This window comes from Indicator indicator, chromosome 22 (genome assembly GCF_027791375.1).
Source record: "Indicator indicator isolate 239-I01 chromosome 22, UM_Iind_1.1, whole genome shotgun sequence".
In the NCBI taxonomy this organism is placed as follows: domain Eukaryota; kingdom Metazoa; phylum Chordata; class Aves; order Piciformes; family Indicatoridae; genus Indicator; species Indicator indicator.
The window spans coordinates 6,083,775-6,109,299 of record NC_072031.1 but is presented as its reverse complement, the minus strand read 5'-3'; the positions used below and the strand labels follow the sequence as shown (position 1 = coordinate 6,109,299).

The 25,525-nt window shown below is 50.3% G+C and overlaps 1 protein-coding gene across 1 annotated transcript; it reads left to right on the top strand.

Annotated features, from left to right (window-relative positions):
• The first annotated feature begins 132 nt into the window (after positions 1–132).
• Positions 133–25,525, top strand: LCMT1 (leucine carboxyl methyltransferase 1). Its single transcript, XM_054391222.1, has 11 exons — positions 133–230; positions 1,422–1,513; positions 2,977–3,098; positions 6,148–6,224; positions 7,345–7,406; positions 14,546–14,648; positions 18,045–18,165; positions 19,403–19,504; positions 19,997–20,088; positions 22,920–23,017; positions 25,477–25,525. The coding sequence occupies exons 1-11, from the start codon at positions 133–135 to the stop codon at positions 25,497–25,499; spliced, it is 990 nt and encodes a 329-aa protein (XP_054247197.1). The 3' UTR covers positions 25,500–25,525.

The window sequence follows — 25,525 nt, the reverse complement described above, 5'->3', positions numbered from 1 at the left end:
GCCGAGCTGTGGCGGGCCGCCCTGCGATGGCTGCCCAATGAGAGGCGGTGGAGGGCGGGCCACAGAGGCGGTGGCGGCAGCGGCGGGCGGCAGAACCTCGCGGGTTTCCCGGGCCCGGCTTTTACGCCCTCCATGGCGACTGCCGCCCGTGACCCTATCTCCGCTGCTGGCCTCGATGAGGCGGATGAGGCGGTCCGGGGTACCTGCGAGGACGCGTCCGTCTGCAAACGGTAGCGGCCTTTGAGGAGGCGGGGAGCGGCAGGGTGGGGTGGGCCCCTCCGGTGTCCCCCGACACCGAGCCCCGGCCCTGGAGCGGTGCTGATCGGGGCGAGGGGAGGCAGGGCGGGTGGGGAAGCGGCGAAGTACGGACCGGCTCCCGGGAAGCTCGGCAGGAGGAGAGGGGAGATAGCCTCTTCCCACGGCTGCTGCCCCGCGGAAAGGTGCTGCCGTACTCGGCGCTCCTGGTGCTTTTTTTCTGTACCGAGCCCGGGAGCTGGAAAGGCTGGCCGGCCGGGGAAACACACGGAGCTGTGCAGGAGAAGAATATGGGAGAATAAGCTTCGGACCCTGGTCAGAGTTCCCCTTGGAGAGGGCGGGTGTTTGATCTGAAGGTGCTTTTCATTTGGACCCGCAGCCTGAGCCCTCACGTTGGCCAGAAAGTTTCCAGCTTCTTTATTCAGTATCTTCCCAGCTTTCAGCTGAGACTTTGCTGATAGAACATCATGCAGTGATTGCTGGAATTGTACTAATAGTTGGGTGAGAAACTTCAGTAACATTTGGTGTCTTAGCAAAAACATTATAAATTACTATAATTCAAAATTCTTTCCTTGATCCCCTCCAAAGGATGGGTGCTGAGTTGCACTGCCCTGTTGTGCATGGATGTGACTTTTACTTGTCTTATTGCTTCCTTGTTGTGTTCTCCTTTTGTTAGTGATGTAGCCGCAAACTGACGGGTGGTTGACTTTGGTTTTGAGAGTTTACCTTTACAAATCCATTGTAAAACTCCTAAGTTCTGTTGGCTGTGTCAAAGTGAGATCTGGAACAGCAGCAAACAGCTCACAGCATGGTGATGTGTGGCATGCTTGCTGTGCTGTCTGGGGAACTTCAGACAGAATTCTTCTGTTTGCTGGGTCCTCAAGGAGGAAATATTTGAGATTAAGGTCTTCCCTTTCAGAAATTCATCAAAGAGTGCAGAGGGCATTAAAAAGGTGCCTGCTTAATATGGCAAGAGCCACCTATTTTTCTAGACTATCTATAGCTTTTTAAAATGAAATAGTTCCACACACTCAAAAGGGTTTTAAAGCTTTGTCTGCATGTGTACACCAGATTAGAGAGAGCCCATCTCAGCTGTGCAGCTTTTGGACTGAATCTTGGTGGCCTTAGATCATAATTCTCTTCTTTTTTTCCCCTCTGCTGGACAGGTTTGCTGTAAGTGTTGGCTACTGGAAGGACCCTTACATCCAGTATTTTGTGAGACAAGCCAAAGAAAGAAAAGCACCTGAAATTAACAGAGGCAAGTTGGCATGTGAATGAGGGCAGTGCAAAAGGGTTCTTAATGGGTCTTCAAGAGCATCTGACACCTTCTATACACTGAGTATTATGGAATGTAGGAAAGGAATAAAAGAATTGAAGATTTCACAGAACCCCAGCATGGTGGGGATTGGAAGGGAACTCTGGAGATCATCCAGTCCAAGCCCCGTGCTCAAGCAGGGGCACCTACAGCAGCTTGCCTGGGATCATAATGGCCAGGTGGGGTTGGAAGCTTTCCAGAGGAGACTCCACAACCTCTCTGGGCAGCCTGTTCCAAGGCTCCAGCGTCCTCACACCAAAGAAGTTTCTCCCTATCTTCAGGTGGAACCTCCTGGGTTCCAGTTTGTGCACTACTGGCCCCATCCCCTTGCCCTCCAGCCTTTATCTCTTGCTGAGCATTGATCAGATTCCCTCTCAGCCTGCTCTTCTCCAGGCTAAAAATCTTCCAGTCCCTCATCTTTTCTTCTCAAGAGAGATGCTCCAGGCTCCTCAACAAGTTTGGAGCCCTTTGCTGTACCCTCTCCAGCAAGTCCCTGTTCTTCGTGAAGTGGGGAGCCCAGAATTGGACCAAGTACTTCATCTGGGGCCTCACCAGGGCGGAGCAGAGTGGGTGGAGAATCTCCCTTGACCTGCTCGCCACACGATAATCTTACTGCCTTCTTCAAAGCAGTAATTCCACCTTGTGTCTCATCTTTCACATGCTGTTCTTTAAATCAAAACTCTGATCCTTTCATTCCTGCACGCTGAATGTGATGTCTGTGCTTGAAGTAATCTCTGCAAAGCAGGACAGCAGGGTACAGCAGCTCTGCCCTCTGCAGCGGTGTGCACACACACACCAGCTAGAGTTGTTCTGCTTGGCTGGAGGTGGAACTTGGCTAAAACTTTGATTTACCCAAGAAATCCTCTTTAATCACATTTTGTTCATGTCCTGGTTTTGCTGGGACAGAATCCTAGCTGTGGGCTGCAGCAGTGTGGAGTCAGACAGGGCAGGTGCCCCAAGCTGGCTATGGGTGAATCCCATCCTATAAATTTCATGCACAGTGTAAAGGGGAAAGTTTGTTGAGGATGGTGGAGTCTTCTTGGCTCTTGCCATAGGATCATAGAATTGTTGAAGGTGGAAGAGGCCTTTGAGCCCATCAAGTCCAACCACTTGCCTAGAGCTCACAATCTGACCACTGCTGCTAAGCTACTACCACTGAACCACATCCCTCAGCACCACATCTATGCCTCTTTTAAATACCTCTTGCTCACGTGCTCCTGAGGATGCTTCTCCCCATCCCAGTAAATGATTAGATACCTTTAAAAAGTAAATTATTCTTCCTAAGAGACACCATTTTTAAAAATAGACAGAGACTTCACAGTTACCTAAGAAAATCTTGTTTGAGTGTTAGGCATCAAATATTACATGAAAATAATACTTAAAGCCAAACTTCTTCTTGTTGGCAGGCTACTATGCTCGTGTTCATGGAGTCAGTTACCTGATCAAAGCTTTTCTAAAGAAGACAGAATGCAACTGTCAGATTGTCAATCTTGGTGCTGGCATGGACACCCTGTTCTGGAGGTTAAAGGTAAGGAGGGCTGAGGGGAACCAACTGAAGGCCAAGATGTGGATTGCTTGAAGCACCCCCCTGTGAAGGTGTGCCTGAGGCTGCCCTGCCTCACTCCTCACCTTGCTTAGGATGAGTTTAGGCACCTGAAGGCTCAGTGAGGGAGGGGCTGTGTTTTCACTGCCTTTTCCCCAAAAGCATGTGACACGCAGAATTTAGATTTAGAATCATGGAATCACTTTGGTTGGAAAAGATCTTTAGGATCAGGTCCAAACATTCTCTAACTCTACCAAGGCTAACCACATCTCTGCCTCTTTGAAACAGCTGTGGGGATGTGGATTCAACCACCTCCCTGGGCAGCCTGTTCCAGTCTTAGAGAACCCTTTCAGCCGAGAAGTTTCTTCTGATGTCCAACCTAAACCTCCCCAGGTGCAATTTAAGGCAATTTCTTCTCTTCTGCCACTTCTTACTGGGGGAAGAGACTGACCCCAACCTGGCTCCAGCCTTCATACTTGTTTCACATGAAGCTGACCTCTGGTGAACTTCAGGAACCTTAACTCCATGTTTTGCTGTTCTCTTTTAGCCTTAAGATTCCATTTGTTTTTTAATCCTATTTTAAAATGAGAATAAAGTGCCAAAGTGTAGGGTGGTAGAGGCTGAGTTGACACATTTCTGAGTTCACACATTCCCCTGTGTCAACTCTCCCCTGTATCTATGTGTCTGTTTGTATGCATGGGTACAGATTCAGGTTATTCAGATGTTACATGATAGCATCATTGGGAACACACCTCTGACTCACTTTCTCTTCTCATTAACATTTCCATTTGTAGATTTGGTTTCAGGAAGAATCACAGAGTCACAGAACAGTAGGGGTTGGAAGGGACCTCCAGAGATCATCCAGTACAACCCCCCTGCCACAGCAGGATCACCCAGGGCAGGTCACACAGGAACACACCCAGGAGGGGTTTGAAAGTCTCCAGAGGAGACTCCACAGCCTCTCTGGGCAGCCTGCTCCAGGGCTCCAGCACCCTCACAGTGGAAAAGTTTTTCCTTCTGTTCACATGGAACCTTCTCTGCTCCAGCCTGCACCCATTGCCCCTTGTCCAGTCATTGGACATCAGTGAGCAGAGCCTGGCTCCATCCTCCCAACACTGCCCTGCTCATCTTCATCACCATGAACGAGGGCACCCCTCAGGCTCCTCTGCTCCAAGCTAAAGACCCTCAGCTCCCTCAGCCTGGCCTCAGCAGGCAGATGCTCCACTGCCTTCAGCACCTCTGTGGCTCTGTGCTGGACTCTCTCAAGCAGTTCCCTGATGTGGCCTCACCATGGCAGAGTAGAAAGAGAGGAGAACCTCTCCGGACCTACTCACCACTCCCCTTCTAATCCACCCCAGGACTCAGTTTGCCTTGGCCACAAGGGCACACTGCTGGCTTATGGGATCCTGTTGTCCACCAGGACCTTTTACCCAGAGCTGCTCTCCAACAGATCAGCCCCAAGCCTATCCTGGTCCATGGGGTTGTTCTTCCCCAGACTCCAGACTCTACCCTTGGCCTTGTTTGATTTCATTCAGTTTCTTCCTGTCCAGTTCTGGCTGAATGGCAGCACAGCCTGAGGGCTCTCAGCCACAAGAAAGCCTAGGGAGGTCAGCTGCATTTTGCCTGCTCACAATTCAGTGTATTTCAGTCAGTGGATGGGGAAAAAGGAAGAGTATTTTTTTGATCTGTGAAGCTTTTCTCTTCCCTGCACTCCTGTGGCAGCTCTTAATGCACAGTTTTAGTAACTGCCCTGTCACAGTAATTTAACAAGCTTAATGGGGCCTGTAATTTCATTTCTTTCTTCTTATAAAGAGCAGGTGTGCTACAAATGACAGAGAGAGCTTCAGACCAAGTTAACCAAGAGCTTCAGTCTTCTGACTCCTGATTCAGAAGGAATTCTCAACTGTTCAGAGGTTGAGCAGCTTGAACTAGCAGCACATAACCATCACAAAAAGATTGCTGCAGAGGGAGAGTCTTGGTACAGCTCAGGGTGTCAGATAGTAACATGAGCAAGGTGTCCCTGCCTGTGGCAGGGAAGTTGGAACTAGATGATCTTTAAGGTCCCTTTTCAACCCAAACCCTTCCATGATTCTGTGAAGAGGTATTCCCTGCCTTTGTGGTTGAGGGACATTGGGTGCTTGTAGGCTGGCTCTGGGCCTGAGGACAAACTGTGGAATGTGGTCTCCTTCTGGGTAAACCAGCACACCTCAGCTGGGTTCAGTTTTGGGCCCCTCTCTCCAAGAAGGATATTGAGGGGCTGGAGCAGGTCCAGAGAAGGACAACAAAGCTGGGGAAGGGTCTGAAGAAGAGGGCTGGTGAGGAGAAGCTGAGGGAACTGGGGTTTAGTGTAGAGAAGAGGAGGCTGAAGGGAGACCTCATTGCTCTCTACAGCTCCCTGAATGGAGGTTGGAGCCATGTGGGGTTGGTCTCTTCTCCCGGGTTACAAACAATAGGATAAGAGGAAATGGCCTCAAGTTGCCCCAGGAGAGGTTTAGGTTGAACATAAGGAACAATTTCTTCACCTTGAGAGTTGTCAAGGTCTGGCCCAGGCTGCCCAGGCCAGTGGTGGAGTCCGCATCCCTGCAGGGATTTCAAAGCCATGGAGATGTGGTGCTGAGGGCTATGGCAGTGCTGGGTTGAGGGTTGGACTCCACTATCTCAAAGGTCTCTTCCAACTCAAACCATTCTGTCCTCAATTCCTTTCTGAGAAGGTGACACTGAGGATGTGAGGGAAATGTCATCAGTTTGCTGTTGCTGTGCTCCCCTGGATCCTGACAATGTATTTGTAGTGATCTGGGGCCTTGGATTGCTGCATCACATGAACTGTGAGACCATTTCTTCATGCCTAGAGGACATTCTCCTGTCTCACAGCTGGTTTGGGTTTTATTGAAGCTGTAGGACTCTTCATGATAGCACTGTTACAAATGCCAGTGTGAACTCAAATCAACACCTCAGGACTTAAGGTTCTGTCTTCCTGTCATGTGCATGAGAAACTTGAATGTCTCTAATTCTAGGGTCTTGCTCCAATTCTCAGGATGAAAATCTTCTCCCTAAGAAATATTTTGAAGTGGATTTTCCAATGATAGTTGCACGAAAAATCCATCACATCAAGTAAGTGAAATGCTTGTGTTTAACTGTGGGCAGCTGGGTGGAACTGAGCAGCATGTCCTGAAGAGCAAGCTGCAGTGATTTCATCTCTCTCTTCTGAGAAGCTTTTCTTGCTCTGGGGCTTGGAATAAAAGGTTCATTATGTAGACAGTTGTACATAGAATCCTGGAATGGCTTGGGTTGGAAGGGACCTCCAAAGGGCATCTAGTACAGCCCCCTGCAGTCAGCTGGGACATCCTCCACTAGAGCAGGTTGCTCAGAGCCTTGCTGTGCCTGACTTTGAAGATCACCAGGGATGGGGCTTTGCAGATGGAGAGAGGTGACTCTGCCCCTCTGCTCTGGTCAGACCTTGCCTGGAGCACAAAACACAGGAAGGACATGGACTGCTGGAGCAGGTCCAGAGGAGGGCTGTGAGGATGATCAGGGGGCTGGAGCACCTCTGCTAGGGGCACAGGCTGAGGGAGCTGGGGTTGTTCAGCCTGGAGAAGAGAAGACTCCAGGCAGACCTTAGAGCAGCCTGCCAGGACCCAAAGGGGTCTGCAAGAAGGCTGCAGAGGGACTGTTTGCAAAGGCCTGGAGGGACAGCAGGAGGGACAATGGTTTGAAATGAGAGCAGAGCAGATTTAGATGGGATGTGAGAAACAAGTTCTGCACCATGAGGGTGCTGGAACACTGCAACAGGTTGCCTGTGGAGGGAATTACTGTGCAGCTGTTCCAAGCTGGAGGAGCTGATAGGTGGGGGCTGCAGGGGGGCAGTCAGGCTTTCTTCTTAATTGAAGCCCCACAATGATTAGAGGCCATTAAGTCTTCCAGTTGGAGAGATAGGAGAGCTGGTACTGTGCATGAATATCCTGTTGGAATGACTGCATTGAGGCTTCTGGAGGATGTTTGGAGAGAGTGTCTGAATATCTCTTCAAAGATCATGTCTAGACTGAAGAGTCCTGGGGTGTGAAACTCAACTGCAACTCAAAGTCTACCGTGCAAAGGTTTTGGTTTCCAGTAGAGGGCAGAGGAATTCTCTGCTTTGGTTTTCACCACACACACATCTATGTGTTAAATGAAATGTAAGCACACTGCTAAAGGAGCTCAACTGCTCAGAGATGCTTCTTCCTTCTTCCCACAGATCCAAACCTCCCCTGTCAAAACCAATTATGGAATCCCATTCAGGGGACTCTCTTCTAATAGGTGAGTCATCTGCAGAAGAAGCCAGCAATGTACTGCAGCACTTTTAAAACTTTTCTGATCATTTTGTTCTGCTATGTGGGCAGGCTTTTAATGTTTGAAATGCTGTTTGGACAGAGAATTGAGAGGGAAAAGAGGCTTTTTTGGGTTTTTTTTCTACTTCTCTTACAGACTCCTGCCCATTTGTTCTGTGCCATGTTAGAAATGTCTTCTCCTGAAGTGGTTTTATTCTACCAAAAAGTTGTTGGGATTTTTTTATCTCTTGCAGAAAAGGGAAGATGCTGCTGATAGTCAGCTACACTGGCTTCAGAAATCTGTGCAGGGTCTTGTTAAGAGCACAACAGAATCACAGAGTCACGGATTGGTAGGGGTTGGAAGTGACCTCCAGAGATCCTTCAGTCCAATCCCCTTGCCAGAGCAGGATCAGCTAGGGCAGGTCACAACTTGGCTGCTCAAGGCCTTATCCAGAGGAGGCAACCACAACCTCTCTGGGCAACCTGTTCCAGAGTCTCACCACCCTCATACTGAAGAACTAACCCTGCTCTCCCTCAGCTTCAAGCCATTCCCCCTTGTCCTGTCTCTAGACACCCTCATGAAAAGCTCCTCTGCAGCCTTCCTGTAGGATCCCTTCAGGTATTGGAAGGCAGCTCTGAGGTCCCCCTGGAGTCTTCTCTTCTCCAGGCTGAACAACCCCAGCTCCCTCAGCCTGTCCTCACAGCAGAGGTACTTCAGCCCTTGGATCATCTTGGTGACCTCCTCTGGACTCACTCCCACAGCTCTGTGAGCTTATGCTGGGGACACCAGAACTGGATGCAGCATCTGAAGTGTCATTTAAGTGACAGAACTCTCCATTGTGTGCATTTAGAGCTCAGAAGATGACAGCCCCATCTCAGCAAAAGGGCTCCTGAGTGCTGCTGCTGTGTTTCACCTGGGAGACCTTCTAGCAGACCTCCTGTGCACCCTGGGATGTGCTGCAGAAGCACTGCCAGCAGCATCAGTGCCAGGTCATCAGAGGGGTTTGGGTGTTGCTGAGCAGCTGTAGGCACCTCACTTGCAGCTAAATAGCTGCAGGGGCAGCCAGTTGCAGCAGTGTCTTGTGATCAAAACTGCTAATTAGCAAGTCAGAGCAGTCAATAGCAATTAAGTGTCACTGGGTGAAGGTGCTGGGCTGCCTTCCTCCTCTGAAGCTCTTTCTCTTCTTCAGAGTAGCAGTTTTGCTGTGATCAGGCTGCTGTAGGCTCTGCTCCACTGAGACCTTTAGGGTTTAGGACAATGTCCAGGTGTTTTGGGGATAGGATCAGGGAATGGTTTGGGTTGGAAGGCATCTTAAAGATCTGAGACTGAGAGACCTGTGGCTGTTCAGTCTAGAGAAGAGAAGGCTGAAAGGGGATCTGATCTGTGTCAGTAAGTATCTGAAGGGTGCAGGTCAAGGTGAAGGTGCCAGGCTCCTTGCAGTGGTGCCCAGTGATAGGACAAGGAGCAATGGGTACAAGCTGGAACACAGGAGGTTCCACCTGAAGGTGAGAAATTCTTTGGTGTGAGGGGGACAGAGCCCTGGAGCAGGCTGCCCGGAGAGGTGGTGGAGTCTCCTTCCCTGGAGACTTTCAAGGTGCTCAGGATGTGTTGCTGTGTGACCTGCCCTTATTGATGCTGCTCTGGCAGGGAACTTGGACTGGATGATCTCCAGAGGTCCCTTCCAACCCCTAACATTCTGTGCTTCTGTGATCTAGTTCCACACCCCCTGCTGTGGCCAGGGACACCTCTGACTAGACCAGGTTTCTCAAGGCCCCATCCAGTCTGGCCTTGGACACCTCTAAGCTCAGAGCCTCCACAACTTTTCTGGGCAACCTGTTCCAGTGCCTCACCACCTCCTTCTGGGGAAGATTTTTCCCTTAATGTCCAGTCTTAGTCCAGCTTCTTCCAGTTTGAAGCCATTACCTCTGGTCCTGTCACTCCATGCCTTTGTCAGAGGTCCCTCTTGTGGCATCTCTCTTGGTTTCAGTCTTTTTTCCTTAGATGTGCTTTGATTGCTGGCCCATTGCTGAGCCAATGTTTTCATCCAGCTATTTATGATAATAACCAGATCTTGTTTGCAGGCAGCAATCAGCAGCCAGCAGCTCAGCATTCGCATGTGAGGCACAAACTATTTTTTTCCACCCATATGCATCACTCTCTATTAATCCACAGCCAATTTATCACCAAGTCACTAATTTCACAAGATCCTTCTACAGATCTTCACCACTCTGAAGACTTTGGACTTGCCAACAAGCTGCCACTTACCCACCACTTTATTTTCCCAATCATTCCATGGTGTTGAAGAGCAACATATCTTCAAGCACAGATCTTCAGCTCCCTCCATGGTGAAAATTAACAACATATGCCCACCCTCCATCCCCAGATCTTGGTCCATATGAGAGCCATTCCTTCTCCCAACAGGCATGGGATTTCTTTGGCACGCTTAGGTGAGGGACACTGTCAAAGAACAGCTTGGAGACTCAGGCACTGTATCAACTGAATCATGGGTTGGAAGGGACCTCCAAAGGGCATCTAGTCCAACCCTCCTGCAGCCAGCAGGGACATCCTCCACTAGAGCAGGTTGTTCAGAGCCTTGTCCAACCTGACCTTGAAGATCTCCAGGCATGGGGCCTCAATGACCTCCCTGGGCAGCTCTGTGATGAAAACTTTCAACTTGAAATGTTAGGGAAAGATATGAAAGGGGGATTGGAACTAGATGGTCCTCAAGGTCCCTTCCAACCCAAACCATTGTGGGATTTCAGCTCCATCTCTGCTCCTTCCTTATGTGCACATAACCATCTGTAGCACATGACACACCACATCCAAGCAGTGTCCTGTCTGCAGACCTTGGTTACAGCCACTGTGAGTTAAGTTGGACATGTTAAACCCTGCAGGCTCTGCTTTTTGGAGGAGGAAAGCACCAACCAGCCCACAAATCACCTCCAGAATGGGATCAAAAGCTGAAAACCAAGAACAAGTTGTGAATGCCTCCCCCCTGGAAGTGTTCAAGGCCAGGCCGGGTGAGGCTTTGAGGAACTTGGAACTTGGGGTTGTGAGTTGATGGCAAACTCCCCATGAGCCAGCAATGGTCACTGGTAGCCCAGAAAGCAGCTGTGTGCTGGACTGCATCAAAAGCAATGAGAGCAGCAGGACAGGGAGGGGATTCTGTCCCTCTGCTCTGCTCTCCTGAGACCCCCACCTGCAGCACTGCAGCCAGTTCTGGTGCCCCCAGCACAAGAAGGATGTGGACCTGTTGGAGAGGGTCCAGAGAAGGCCACAAAGATGATCAGAACCTCTGGAGAACCTCTTTTATGGGGTCAGGCTGAGACAGTTGGAGCTATTCAACCTAGGGAAGAGAAGGCTTTAGGGACACCTTAGAGCAGCCCTCCAGTACCTGAAGGGGCTACAGGAGAGCTGGAGAGGGTGGCCAAGGGTGCTGAGAGCAGGGTGGTTTCTTCACCTCACAGTGGTGTCTGAAGGAAAGGCAGGGGCTGGAGAAGCCTCTTCTCAGGGGAGTATTGGATTGAGTGGATTGAAGCTCAGGGAGGGGAGGTTTAGACTGGAGATTAGGAAGACATTCTTTAGAGTGGGGGTGGGGAGACACTGGAACAGGTTGCCCAGGGAGGCTGTGGATGCTCCCTCCCTGGAGATGTTGAAGGCCAGGCTGGATGAGGCCTTGAGCAGCCTGGACTAGTGGGAGGTGTTGCTGCCCATGGCAGGGGGCTGGATCTGGATGGTCTTTGAGGTCCCTTCCAACCCAAACAGTTCTGTGATTAAAAAAAAAAAAAAAAAAACAACCAACCAACCAAACCAAAATAACCCTCCCTTATTTTCCCCCTAAGATTTCCAGTTGAAAGCTTTGATCAGAAGTGTTGAGCTCTGTGAATTCTGGAGATCCTTCCTGAGGAGCTTTCAGATCTATTTAAAATGGTCAATTTTTAGCAGTTGTCTGAGCTCGTGCCCGCTGTGTGTGCAGCTCTGCTGGGTACTCTCTGTGCTCCTGTTTGCCAACAACCATCAATGGAGAGTGGAGGGAAGTTGGCAAGGAAATGTGTGGAGGAACAAGAACATTCTGTCTGAATGGACCAAAGGAGGAGAAGCAGGCAGCCTGGATGCTGGAAATGGAAGTGAAGTGACTGCGCTGGGATGGAAAGGCTCTGAAGAGAGGGAGGACAAATGAATTCCTCATCAGCTCTCCTGTGCTTATGGTTCAGTGGTGAATTTGGCAGAGCAGGATCAGTGCTTAGACCTGGTGACCTCAAGGGTCTTTGCCACCCTGAAGGATGATTCTGTGCTGTCGACCTCCACCTCTGAAGTCTGCACTACTTCTGTTCTTGGATCACTTCAAGCTTCTTGTAGTTGCTTCCTGGTTGTCAGGAAGGTGCTTGGATGTCTAAGGCAGGGAAGCTGGGCGAGAAGGTTGCATCAGTTCTCTGCTGAGTGTGGGGAGTGATGTTGGCTGTGCTGCAGCTCTGGCCAGCAAACCAATCACCACAGAAATCCTTCCCTCTGGCTGGTGGGGGTTTGTGTGGGGCTTTTACTGCTGCCATTATCATGGCCTTGATATAATAACTTAAATAGAAGGGTGTGGGAAGTAGTAAAGCTATTACAGAACATGCACATGGAAAGAAGCCTTGACTCAAAATGTTGAATCATTTGCCACACAACTTTTTTTTTTTTTTCTACTTTTACTTCTTGGCTGGTGTGGTGTTTTTTTTTTTCCTTCCCCTGATTCCTGTAGCTGTTAAAAATGTAGCTGAAAAGACAACTGGTGGCATTTTCAGACACCCGGTCACTCCAAAATGAACTGGAGATACATCTTCCAGGGTGTTTCAGCACTGCTTCATTTAGTAGGAATTGATTTTTTTTATCTTTTTTCTTCCCCCAGTTTTTTTACCTCTCCTGCAGTGGCCATCCCCATTCCTTTCATCCCATCTCTTCAGCCACGTGGCTGCTCTTGCTCTCTTCACTTAGCTCTTTGTAGGGCTACAGAGATGCTGAGGGGACTGGAACATCTCTGTGAGGAGGAAAGGTTGAGAGAATTGGGGCTGTTTAGTCTGGAGAAGAACAGCCTGAGGGGGGATCTCATCAATGCTGATCAATACTTGAAGGGTGGGTGGCAGGAGGATGGGACCAGGCTGTGTTCAGTGCCAGGACAAGGGGCAGTGGGCACAAACTGGAACATCAGAAGTTCCACCTAAACAGGAGGAGGAACTTCTGTAATTTAAGTGTGCTGGAGCTTGGAGCAGGCTGCCCAGAGAGGTGATGGAGTCTCATATCTCTGGAGACATTCCAGCCCCAGCTGGGCATGGTCCTGTGTGAGTTCCTCTAAGTGACCCTGCCTTGGCAGGAGGGTTGGACTGGGAGATCTCCAGAGGTCCCTTCCAAGCACTACCATTCTGTGATCCTGGAATATCTAATCCCATATTTTGCCATCCAGGAGCTGTTTCTGCTGCAGTATCCCAAGTGGAGCTGTACCAGAGCTTGCTCCTACAGGGAGATAGTGCTGGGCATTGTAAACCTACTTTAATCTGACTCTGGGTTGTTTCACTGCTTAGATTCCTTCTTTTGCTGTTTGTTCAGTCACCCTGCTCTGGGGAGAGGGGATGATGATGTGCTCTTGTGTCCTGATGACTTCACTCTCCTAAACCAGGACATAGCAATCAGATGTTGTTACTGCACTGGGAGCAAGGTGCTTGTGCTGCTGCTGGCTGCCTTGCAGCTCAGGGGCTTGATTTTAGTTCCTCTTTCATGCTGGGAAGCATTTGCAGGACCTTGCTGCCTGTTGTGTCCCAGGCTGAGTATTTGTTCCTCAAGAATACCTTTTGTGATTTGCCTCTGCCCTTCAATACCATCAGTGGATCACACACAAAGCCTAAATTATAACTTGGTTTTGACTCCTAAATCTGTGTCTGATCTGTGGCCAGCAGGAGTAAGGTAGTAATGGTGCCCCTGTACTGGGCACTGGTGAGGTTGCACCTCGAATCTGGGTTCAGTTTTGGTCTCCTCGCTCCAAGAAGGACATTGAGGGATTGGAGTGGGTCCAGAGAAGGGCAGCAAAGCTGAAGAACAGGGCTGGGGAGGAGGAGCTGAGGGACCTGGGGGTGTTCAGCTTGGAGAAAAAGAGGCTGAGGGGAGACTTCACTGCTCTTTACAACTCCCTGACAGGAGGTTGCAGTGAGGTGGGTAGCAGGTGAAAGAACAAGAAGAAATGGCCTGAAATTGTGCCAGGGGAGGGTTAGGTTGGAGATGAGGAAAAATTTCTTTGCTGCAGGAGGGATTGGAACAGGCTGCTCAGGGAGGTGGGCAAGTCTCTACCAAGTAGATCTGCTGGGGCATTGGAGAGGACTCTACAAACAAGACAAAACAAAAATCCTGCCCTGAATCTTCTCATCTTTCTTCCCTCTGCATTCCTTGAAGCCATGGTAACGGGTGGGATGCCTGAGCTGCTTCAGAGCAGCTGGGAGCGAAAGCAGGCTTGTGGCAGAGTCTGGTGCTCATATCTCCCCATCTCTAAACCCCCAACAATCAGGTGTGGAGAACATGGATGCTTCAGAGAGGAGAGTTTGATGTTGGTTGTTAGACAGACCAGAGCAAACTTTGCAATTTCACCTTCCCTGTAGTTTTTCACTTGAGAATTTCAGCCTCCCTCTCATGAGGATGATCAGAGGCTGGAGCACCTCTGCTGTGGGGCCAGGCTGGATGAGTTGGGGCTGCTCAGCGTGAAGAAGAGAAGTCTCCAGGGAGACCTTAGAGCTGCATTTCAGTGTCTGAAGGGGACCTCCAGAAAGACTGAGGAGGGAATGTTTAGAAGGGTCTGTGGTGACTGGACAAGGGGCAATGGTTTGAAACTGGAGCAGGGCAGAATTAGGCTGCACATCAGGAGGAAGTTCTGCCCCATGAGGGTGGTGAGACACTGGAACAGGCTGCCCAGGGCTGTGGTTGAGGCCCCATCCTGGAGACATTCAAGATCAGACTTGATGTGTCCTTGAGCAGCCTGCTGCAGTTGGAGGTGTCCCTGCTGAGTGCAGGGGGGTTGGACAAGATGACCTTGGAGGGTCCAGCCCACTGCAGTGTGTGACTCTGTGATCTGTAACCTTGAGTCTCCCCATGTTGTGCCCTTTCAGACTCCCACAGCCTGGACTCCAGTCGCTATTCCATAGTGGGAGCAGATCTCCGTTTCTCCTCAGATCTGGAGGACAAGCTAAAGAAACACAACCTGGATGTGCAGTAAGACTCAATCCATTTTATTTGGGTTGAATTGTTGCTGTGATGAGGGCTGGTGGAGGTGTGGTGGTGAGAGTGGAGTCAGGCTTGGGCAGGCAGTGTCTGCAGCCAGAGCTCCTCATGCTATTTCCATGGTTACCTTTCCTGAGCCCTTTGAGCAGAAGGAATTGTTCAGACACCTCACGCAGGCTGGGGAGCTCCACGTCTGGAGCCAGGCTGTTCCTTGCATGGGCTGTGCTGCAAACTCCCTTTTCATCCTCAAACATCACACAGCTGTTTGCTTCTCCTTCCTAAAACACCAAGGGGGATGAAGCATGGCTTTCAGTGCATGCTTCTGCTGGTTGCTTCTCTTCTGGGGGCTAGGATCTGCTCCCACAAGTTAAAGTTCTCCTTGCAGCCCAGGCAGCTCTCATTCCTCCTCACTTCCCCTCCATCCCTTGTCCTGCAGGGGATGAGTTCCCACAGCAGCCATTTTCTGCCTCAGAGCTCATAGTTTTCTTTTTCTACTTCATGAATTTAACTCTATTAGAGATTTCTCCAGGAGTAGAAGGAGAGAGGTTTCTCCAGGAGTAGAAGGAGAGAGGTTTCTCCAGGAGTAGAAGGGGAGAGGTTTCTCCAGGAGTAGAAGGAGAGAGGTTTCTCCAGGACTAGAAGGGGAGAGGTTTCTCCAGGAGTAGAAGGAGAGAGGTTTCTCCAGGACTAGAAGGGGAGAGGTTTCTCCAGGAGTAGAAGGAGAGAGGTTTCTCCAGGAGTAGAAGGAGAGAGGTTTCTCCAGGACTAGAAGGGGAGAGGTTTCTCCAGGACTAGAAGGGGAGAGGTTTCTCCAGGACTAGAAGGGGAGAGGTTTCTCCAGGACTAGAAGGGGAGAGGTTTCTCCAGGACTAGAAGGGGAGAGGTTTCTCCAGGACTAGAAGGAGAGAGGTTTCTCCAGGAGTAGAAGGAGAGAGGTTTCTCCAGGACTAGAAGGGGAGAGGTTTCTCCAGGACTAGAAGGAGAGAGGTTTCTCCAGGACTAGAAGGGGAGAGGTTTCTCCAGGACTAGAAGGGGAGAGGTTTCTCCAGGACTAGAAGGAGAGAGGTTTCTCCAGGAGTAGAAGGAGAGAGGTTTCTCCAGGACTAGAAGGGGAGAGGTTTCTCCAGGACTAGAAGGAGAGAGGTTTCTCCAGGACTAGAAGGAGAGAGGTTTCTCCAGGACTAGAAGGGGAGAGGTTTCTCCAGGACTAGAAGGGGAGAGGTTTCTCCAGGACTAGAAGGAGAGAGGTTCCTACAGGTGTAGCAATCAACTTGAAATTCAGTGAACAGAGTTTGCTTTAGCAGGGGGGTTGGACTAGATGATCCCCAAAGGTCCCTTCCAACCCCTCCCCATCCTGTCATTCTGTAATCCTGAGTTATTCCAGGTTAATCCTTAAGCTAGAGCTGGATCAAAATGTGATCAGTTGCCCACAGGAAGGCTGCAGAGGGACTGCTTGCAAACAGTGACAGCAAGAGGGGAAATGATTTGAAATGAAAGGTGAGCAGATTTAGATTGGATGCTGGGAACAAGTTCTGCACCATGAGGGTGCTGGAACACTGCAACAGGTTGCCCAGGGAGGTCATTGAGGCCCCATCCCTGGAGGTCCTTCAAGGTGAGGCTGGATGAGGCTCTGAGCAGCCTGATCCAGTGGAGGGTGTCCCTGCTGCCTGCAGGGGGTTGGACTGGATGCCCCTTGGAGGTCCCTTCCAGCCCATTCTATGGTTCTGTGAACTTCGCTCTGGAAGCCACTCTCTGGGTTTTGTTGTTCAAGCATTGGGCTTCTGGAGGGGGCAGGATTGGAGTTTTTAGAGCAGATGATGGACACAGCTCTCAGATCTCAGCTATATTTATAGAGGCTATCTGGCTGGGTGGGAGAGAGCATATGGGGAAGCAGAATGCATCCCATTGCCATTTAAGTCTCTGCACTTCCATCTCCTGAAATCTGGCCTTGCTTGCCTACATTGCTGCTCCTTGTAGAATTTCTCCTCTTTTATTTTTTTTTATTTTCTCTTTTTTCTATTTTTTTTCCTGTTCATTCTAGCAATTAAAAGTAAACTCCCTAATCCTGAGGAAAATTACTCGTGTGGATGTCTATTTTTGGGGGGTTTGTGGATGGAGGGGGAAGCTGCAACGTGCAGGCTCTGGATTGCATTTGGGTAGATAATGTGAAGTGTACTTCACAGGGACTGAACACATTGGGCTAATTAAAATTCTTCTGAGAAGTTTTTTTAAAGAGAAACTTCTTTTTTGCTTTCCCCCCTCCCCCCCTTCCCCTTCCAATTTGTAATTTATTTCTAATTTTGCTCATCTCTAAAAGGGTGTGGATTGGTTAATAGCCATGGAGATGTGGTGCTGAGGGACATGGTTTAGTGGTGACCTGGCAGTGCTGGGCTAAAGGTTGGACTTGATCTTCATAGAACGGTTTAGTTTGGAAGGGACATAAAGATCATCCAGTTCCAACCCCCTGCCATGGGCAGCAACACCTCCCACCAGCCCAGGGTGCTCAAGGCCTCATCCAGCCTGGCCTTAAACACCTCCAGGGAGGGATCATCCACAGCCTCCCTGAGCAACCTGTTCCAGTCTCTCACTACCCTCACCGCAAAGAATTTCTTCTTAATCCCCAGTCCAAATATCCCCTCCCTGAGCTTCAATCCATTCAATCCAACACTCCTCTGAGAAGAGTCTTCTCCAGCCCCTGCCTTTTCTTCTGGCACCACTGTGAGGTGAAGAAACCACCCTGCTCTCAGCACCCTTGGCCACCCTCAGGGATGAGATGAAATTCTTGGCACCAAGGTCTGCCCAACAAGCTTGAGGAAAACTCTGCTGATGGGGAAAGGTGTGGGGTTGGGGACAGAGGAGGGACTTTTGACAAGGGCTTGGAGTGACAGGATGAGGGGCAACAGCTTTGAGCTGGAAGAGGGGAGACTGAGACTGGAGATTGAGAAGAAATTCTTGACAGTGAGGGTGGGGAGACACTGGAACAGGTTGCCCAGGGAGGTGATGGAGCCTCCAACCCTGGAAGTGGTCAGTGGCAGGTTGGTTGGGCCCTTGAGCCACCTGGTCTCGTGGGAGGTGTCCCTGCTCACGGCAGAGGGCTGGAACTGGATGATCTGTAAGGTGCCTCCCAACCAGGATGGTTTGCACTCTGTGTTTCTCTGAATCTCTGCGTTGTAACCGTGGGAGTGACCTGTGGTGAAGTCATCACCTGCCAGGAAGCCCAGCTCTGGTCAGCTTGATGATTTCATTCAGTCTTAAATGTCTAGTTGGTGAGCAAGGAGGCTCTTTGAAGACACTGTGGGACATGAGATGACTTTGCTTGCCTGGACTCCTCTCTAGATTTCTCCTGTTCTTTACTAGAAATGCTTCTCTTGGTGTTTTGTTTTCAAGTTTGCCAACGCTGCTGGTGGCAGAGTGTGTGCTGGTTTACATGACACCACAGCAGTCTGCAGAGCTTCTCAAGTGGGCAGCAAGCACTTTTCCAGTGGTGATGTTCATCAATTACGAGCAGGTAAAACAGAAATAGCATTTTTAGAGCTGCCTGAGTGCCAGAACTCCTACTTCAGAGAGCAGGTTTTGTGCTTGTTAAAATGAAGAGCGGGACTCACCCTTTTGTGCAGAGAGCTCCTGCCGAATTCCTGCAGTGCTGGGTTGAGTTTGGAGATGTTTAGCTCTTTGTGAAGAGCATCCAGCTATGCTGGAAGACAATTTTGGGACTGTGTTGATCTAAAGTAACTGAGACTTAATCAGTGTGTGGAGACAACTGTAGAATATTGGTTTAGATAAGAGAGTGGAGACAGAAACGTTGCTGAACGTTGGCCAGGAGTGGATAACGTTCCATAATTACCTCTCAGTCTCCTTTGGCAAAGTGGAGCAAAAATCACATCAGCATGAACTCAGCTCCTCTGGCTGGAAGTCAAAAGCTGCCTCAGGGGAACTGGGTGGCTCCAGGAATTAGTAAGAGGATCTTCCAAGCTCTGAGTTGCTGCCACAGAGCTGAACCACGCTGCTGCCAGTGTAAAGCAGAGTCAGGCTGCAGTGCCCAGCCCCTGTGTCTCAAGGAAGCAGCACTGGCACTGCTGGAGTGGCACTCAGCTTGTGAATGGGGGGGAGATGGTGGCAGTGGGAAATGAGACCTGGTGTTGGAATGTGAGCACTGAGCTGCTGGAGTGGGTCTAGAGGAGAGCACAAATACGATCAAAGGCTGGAGCACCTTCTCTATGGGGACAGGCTGAGGGAGCTGGGGTTGTTCAGCCTGGAGAAGAGAAGGCTCCAGGGAGACCTTCCAGCAGCCTTCCAGTACCTGAAGGGGGCTGCAGGAGAGCTGGGGAAGGGCTTTTGGCAAGGGCTTGGAGTGACAGGACAAAGGGCAATGGCTTTGAACTGGGAAAGGGGAGACTGAGGCTGGAGATTAGGAAGAAATTCTTGACAATGAGGGTGGGGAGACAGTGGACAGGTTGCCCAGGGAGGCTGTGGCTGCCCCCTCCCTGGAGGTGTTGAAGGCCAGCTTGGATGAGGCCTTGAGCAACCTGGGCAAGTGGGAGGTGTCCCTGCCTGTGGCAGGGGGTTGGAACTGGATGAGCTTTGAGGTCTCTTCCAACCCAAAGCATTCTATGAATCCCTGAACTGAATGTTCTGCTGTACATTTGCTGACCTGGATGGTTCCAGAGGTTAACCAAGCTGCTGCTCCTCTCTGTGATTGTGTCCTTGTGGGAGGGGGAACACTTTTGTCTCCTTCTCTACCTGAGGTGAACATGATGGACCGCTTCGGACAGATCATGATTGAGAACTTGCAGAGAAGACAGTGTAACCTGGCTGGAGTGGAAGTCTGCAGGTCCTTGGACTCTCAGGTAAAGGGGTACAGAGCTCTGGCTGGCCTTGATGTTGAGCTGAATGAATCCACCTGCTGGCTCTGCCTCTCTGTGTGCACTTCTCAGGAGCAGCGGGCAGCGCAGGTGTGGGCTGCATCCCTCTCCTATCCATCTTACACTGGTTCCTGTTATTCACAGATTGCAATGTGTTGAAAGGGACCCTCCAAGGTCATTTTGTCCACCCCCCCTGCAGTGAGCAGTGACACCTCCAACTAGAGCAGGCTGCCCAAGGGCCACAACCACCACTGATGGTCGCTTGACATCCCTCAGTTTAGGCGGCTGCACAAAACTTGCAGCAGAGCAGAGCACAGCTCCATCTATCCCCCTGGTAGCAGCACATGCTTAGAAAGAGTCTGAGAGCCCTTCAAAGAACAGGTCAAGCAGATGGCCTGGAAAACCCCTTGGGAGGAGAAGTGTTGCCTGGTGGTTTTGCTGGAGTGCTCTGAACACTGCTGCCTGTTTCTTTCCCAGCGGGAGCGCTTGCTGCGGAGCGGCTGGGAGACCGCGCGTGCCATCGACATGATGAAAGTGTACAGCTCTCTGCCCCAGGCTGATGTCAAAAGGTACCACTGAGAGCTTGCCCAAGGCCAAAAGTCATCTTCAGATGCCACTTCCGAGGTAGTTCACCTCAGTATGGAGCATGGGATCCGCTAGTAGGACGGAGAGGAGGCTGCGTGGGATGCTGGCGAGGGAGACAGAGCATGCCTGAGTCTGAAGCTCTGCAGAGCCTTAAAGATGATGCCTGGAGGAACATTAATGACCCAGAGGGTTACTGCTGCCAGGGGTAGACTGGCATTGCTGGGGTTGCATTTGGGTACCATAGAAAGCATCTTGTGACAGCTGGAGAGGGACTTTTGACAAGGGCTTATAGTGACAGGGCAAGGGGCAATGGTTTTGAGCTGGAAGAGGGGAGATTGAGACTGGAGATGAGGCAGAAATTCTTTGCAGTGAGGGTGGGGAGGCACTGGGACAGGTTGTGCAGGGAGGCTGTGGATGCTCCCTCCCTGGAAGTGTTCACAGCCAGGATGGATGAGGCCTTGAGCAACCTGGGCTGGTGGGAAGTGTCCCTGCCCATGGCAGGGGGTTGGAACTGGATGATATTCCCAACCCAACCCATTCTATGAATCTGTGAGAAATATGTAGATAAAGGATGCTACAGAAACACTGCAGAGTTCTTACAGATGTTTCTTGTGAACACCCAGCCTGCACTACACCAAAGCTGAAAAGGGGGAGGCTTGAATGAGTAACTTGTAAGGTGCAGAATCTGAATCTGAATTGGCACAATTCAGTCAGTCATTAACTACAGGTTGAGGTTACCTTGGTCACCAGAGGAGATTTAGGTTGGATGTGAGGAACAAGTTCTGCACCATGAGGGTGCTGGAACACTACAACAGGTTGCCCAGGGAGGTCATTGAGGCCCCATCCCTGGGGATCTTCAAGGTGAGGTTGAACCTCACCTCTTGAAGGTGAGGGATCTTCAAGGCTCTGAGCAACCTGCTCTAGTGGAGGATGTCCCTGCTGGTTGCAGGGGAATGGGACTGAATGCCCTTGGAGGTCCCTTCCAACCCAACCCATCCCATTCTATCATCCTAAGTATTCCCATGTGGGGATTTCTGAAAGCATGGGGCTGAACAGGTGAGCCTGCAAGCCATAGGTTGTGTAGCTGGGAGTGGTGACAGTGTGGAACATATGGCACTTGTGGAGGAGAGACACAGCTTGTGCTTTCTTTGCAGCATTTTTGACTACCTTGGATCTGCTCAGCTCCTTCCGCTCGTCCCAATTGCCAAGAAATGGGTTACATAAACTCTGCCTCTCTGGATTGAAGAGGCAAAGAATGCTGCTTAGAAAAAACTTCCCAAAGTCTTCTTCTGCAGCCCTGGCATGGCTGGCAGTGCAGGATCTCTTGTCCCTCAGCCTCTTTTGATCCTCCCTTCCATGTATTTCCACATGGAAAATAAAATCCTAGAATGGCTCAGGTTGGAAGGGACCCCAGAGTTCATCTGCTCCAACCTCTCCAGCATGGGCAGGGACACCTCACAACTAGACTTGGCTGCTCAAGACCTCATCCAACCTGGCCTTGAATATCTCCAGGGAGGAAGCATCCACAACCTCCCTGGGCAGGCTGTTCCAGAGTCTCACCACCCTTGTGCTGAAGAACTTCTTCCTCAGATCCAGTCTAACCCTGCTCTCCCTCAGCTTCAAACCATTCCCCTTTGTCCTGCCTCTAGACACACTCATGAAAAGTCCCTCTGCAGCCTTCCTGTAGGATCCCTTCAGGTATTGGAGGGCAGCTCTGAGGTCCCCCTGAACAACCCCAGCCCCCTCAGCCTATCTCATAGCAGAGGTGCTCCCTTGGATCATCCTTGTGGCCTCCTCTGGACTCTCTCCAACAGCTTTGTGTCCTTCTTATGCTGGGGACACCAGAACTGGAGGCAGGATTGGAGGTGGGGGTCTCACCAGAGCAGAGGAAAGAAAATCATCACTGATATCCAAGTATTTTGGAATGAGAGAAAGGAATGTGCCAGGTTAAACATCTTGAAGCAGGCACAGCTTGGGAGGAGTTCTCCCATTTGTCTGGTGGGAGACATTCAGACACCTTGCTTTAAGAATCCTAGGTAGGAACTATTTAGGCAAAAGAAAAAAAGCACAGATCTTCTGTGCCATTTGGTTTGTGCTTTATCATGAGCTCATGTGGGAGAGTTGTTAGAAGCTGCACCCATCACTCTTCCAAGACTTCACATGGACTTCTTGTCATTGTCTGGAGAAAATGCTGTCTGCAACTCTTCACTGCAGTCCTTTGGTAGAGAGAAACCTGCTTCCCTTGGGCTGTGCTCTGGGGTCTTCTTGAACCCAGCAGGACCAGATACATGCAGGTCATAGAGAATGGGTTGGGTTGGAAGGGACCTCAAAGCTCATCCAGTTCCAACCCCCCTGCCAAGGGCAGGGACACCTCCCACCAGCCCAGGTTGCTCAAGGCCTCATCCAGCCTGGCCTTGAACACCTCCAGGGAGGGAGCATCCATAACCTCCCTGAGCAACCTGTTCCAGTGTCTCCCCACCCTCACTCTAAAGAATTTCTTCCTAATCTCCAGCCTAAATCTGTATCAAAGGGGTTGGAAGGGAGATACTAATATTTGTGAGAAGTTGCACAGATCAGTCTTGGAACAGGAAATTCCAGGGATGAGAAGTTGGAAAAATCTTGTGGGCCAGTTGTTGCATACATGGACAGCAGGTGCTAGAAGTGGTGGGGACAGCTTCCTTATGGACCTGCATTAATTTCCTGGGAGGTTAACTGCCTTATGGCCATGGTTTGCACTCTGGGAGAGTGAGAAGAGCAAGTTAAAAACTCTGCTGAGGCTGCAGCCTGACTGAGAGTTTGTGTTTTGTGCCTGCAGAATAGAAGGCCTCGAATTCCTCGACGAGAAGGAGCTGTTTGAGCAGCTAATGCAGCACTACTGCATCTGCTGGGCTTCCAAGGACAGCAGCAACCTGGGTAAGCTTCTCCAACGTGGCCTGAAACTGGGCCAGGGGAGCTTGAGGTTGGAGATGAGGGAAAATTTCTGTCCTGTAAGAGAGGCCAGGCATTGGAACAGGCTGCCCAGAGAGGTGGTGGAGTCACCATCCCTGGAAGTGTTCAAGACACGTGGAACACTGCAGCAGGTTGCCCAGGGAGGTCACTGAGGCCCCATCCCTGGAGATCTTCAAGGTGAGGCTGGACAAGGCTCTGAGCAACCTGCTCTAGTGGAAGATGTCCCTGCTGCCTGCAGGGGGTTGGACTGGATGCCCTTTGGAGGTCCTTTCCAACCCAACCCCTTCTATGATTCTGTGGTCATGGTTTAGTGGCCGTGGTGGTGTTGGGTTGATGGTTGGACCTGATGGTCTTGGAGGTCTTTTCCAACCCAACCAATTCTATGATTCTGTGATGTAGGAGGTGACCCTCACCTTGACAGCTTGTGTGGAAAGGCTGGGCCTGTCCACAGCAGCTGTCTGACAGAGTTATGGTGTTGCAGGAGCAGGGTCTGCTGCTCTCTCACCACCTCCCAGGTGGTGCCCTGTCGCTGTTTCTCCCTCAAGAGTTTGTGTAGGCATCTAACTGCCCAACAGGAAGTTTGTCCAGTACAGGGGAGTTAGAATTTCTGCTGAAAGCTGCCTTATGGGTTACTTTAAATAACTGCCTGCCTTCTACTATCACTGCTAATTGAAAGGTTTACAAATCACATGCATGTGAAGTGCCATATGGGCACACAGGAGATGGAATCACAGTGTCCTGACAACACAAAAATAAACCCCTCTTACTTAGCCCAGCCTTCTTCTGCTCTGTCCCCATTTACATCCATCTGAGGCTTCAGTTTTCCACTTTGCTTTCTCCTTGGGAGGAGAAGGAAAAAAAAAAAAATCCCTCTGAACTCAACTCTTTGAAATGCTGCTTTTATTCTTTTTAAAAGTCTCTCCTGGAGTGGAGTCTCTTTGAAACAAAGACACTAGATTTATTCTTTGTGCAGCATTCTGTACTTTGTTGCTGCTTAGGAAGTGCTGGAATGAAAAGGGTTGTGGTTTGGGTGAAGGCTGGGTGTTTGTAGCCCTTTTCTGTCCAAATTAGAAAGCCAGCCCCTGCAGATACACTTCAGCTCCACTTCCTTCTGCACCTTCAGGGAACAGCCTCTCCAGAAAACTTCTTTGTCTGCCAGTTTCTATCTTTTTCTTCCTTTTCTCCTTCTCTGCCCTTTCCTTGCTCCTGACAGGGTAGCACTCAAGAACAAAATGTCTTTGCTGTTCCTTAGCAAGTGTGACTATGTGTGGTCTCTGCTGAAGCTATGCAGCCACAGCAGCTGCAGCTGGGGAAACTCAGACCTTCAGTACCCTGCTGTAACTGAGATCCCACAATGCCAGCATGCTGGGGATGATCTCTCTGGAGATCATCCTGTCCAAGCCCCTGCTCAAGCAGGGCACCCACAGCAGCTTGCCCAGGATCACAATGGCCAGGTGGGGTTGGAAGCTCTCCAGACAAGGAGACTCCACAAGCTCCCTGGGCAGCCTGCCCCAGGGCTCAGCACCCTCACACCAAACAAGTTTCTCCTCATGTTCAGGTGGAACCTCCTGGATTCCAGCTTACACTAGTTGTTCCTACTCCTATTACCTGTGCTGGCTTGTGGTGTCTGCAGACCCCAGCTCTACAGCTGTGACCATTTGGAGCAGCAGAAATGCACTTTTGATTTCTTAGGGCTGAAAACTGCTGGCTGTAATCTAGAACTGACTTCTAGAGGAGCTGAGGCAAAAAAAGTTCCCTTGTTGCCAGCAGCTGCTGTTCCTGGGATCTCCAGTGCTGTCACCAGAGAAGTGTTTGGGACAGTTTGGATGCTGAGGTTGAGCTATGCAGCATCTCCTAGTAGTGAAACAAATCTCCAAGGAGATAATCAAGTGTCTGTGCATAGCTGTGCCTTCATCTAAAGCAGTTTTCTCCATCCCATGTGGATTTGCTGCCCTCATTATTGATGTTCTCCCCCAGCTTTCTCTTTGTCATTTCAGGGGCAGACCCTTAGGTGCAGCAGCAGCAGTCTCTGTGCTGTTCCTTCTGCCAGTAATAACTTCAACTCTCCTCCAGATTGGCTTATTCAAAATAATTTCTTCTCTGGCAGCTTTCAAAACCCACCTGGATGTGTTGTGTGTGGCCTGCCCTAGGTGATGCTGCTTTGGATCTCCAGCAGTCCCTTGCACCCCTTCCATTCTGTGATTCTCTGCATTGCTGATCACAAACAAAGGGTTAAGAGAAGATCAAACCTCTTTCCTCTTTTCCTCTCACCAAATCCTTTACATTTAAGTTTAAACAAACAAAGAATTAGCTCTCAAAGCCACCTTCTTCCTGTCTCTAACTGTCCTAGCAGCAGTGGGGTACAGGTGGTACCAGAACAAACACTTTGTTTCTCCTCCCCCTCCCATTTCCCTCCCAAACAGGCCTTGCAAACATCACGTTCTGAGGAGTGTGCTGGAGGTGAAGCCCTGG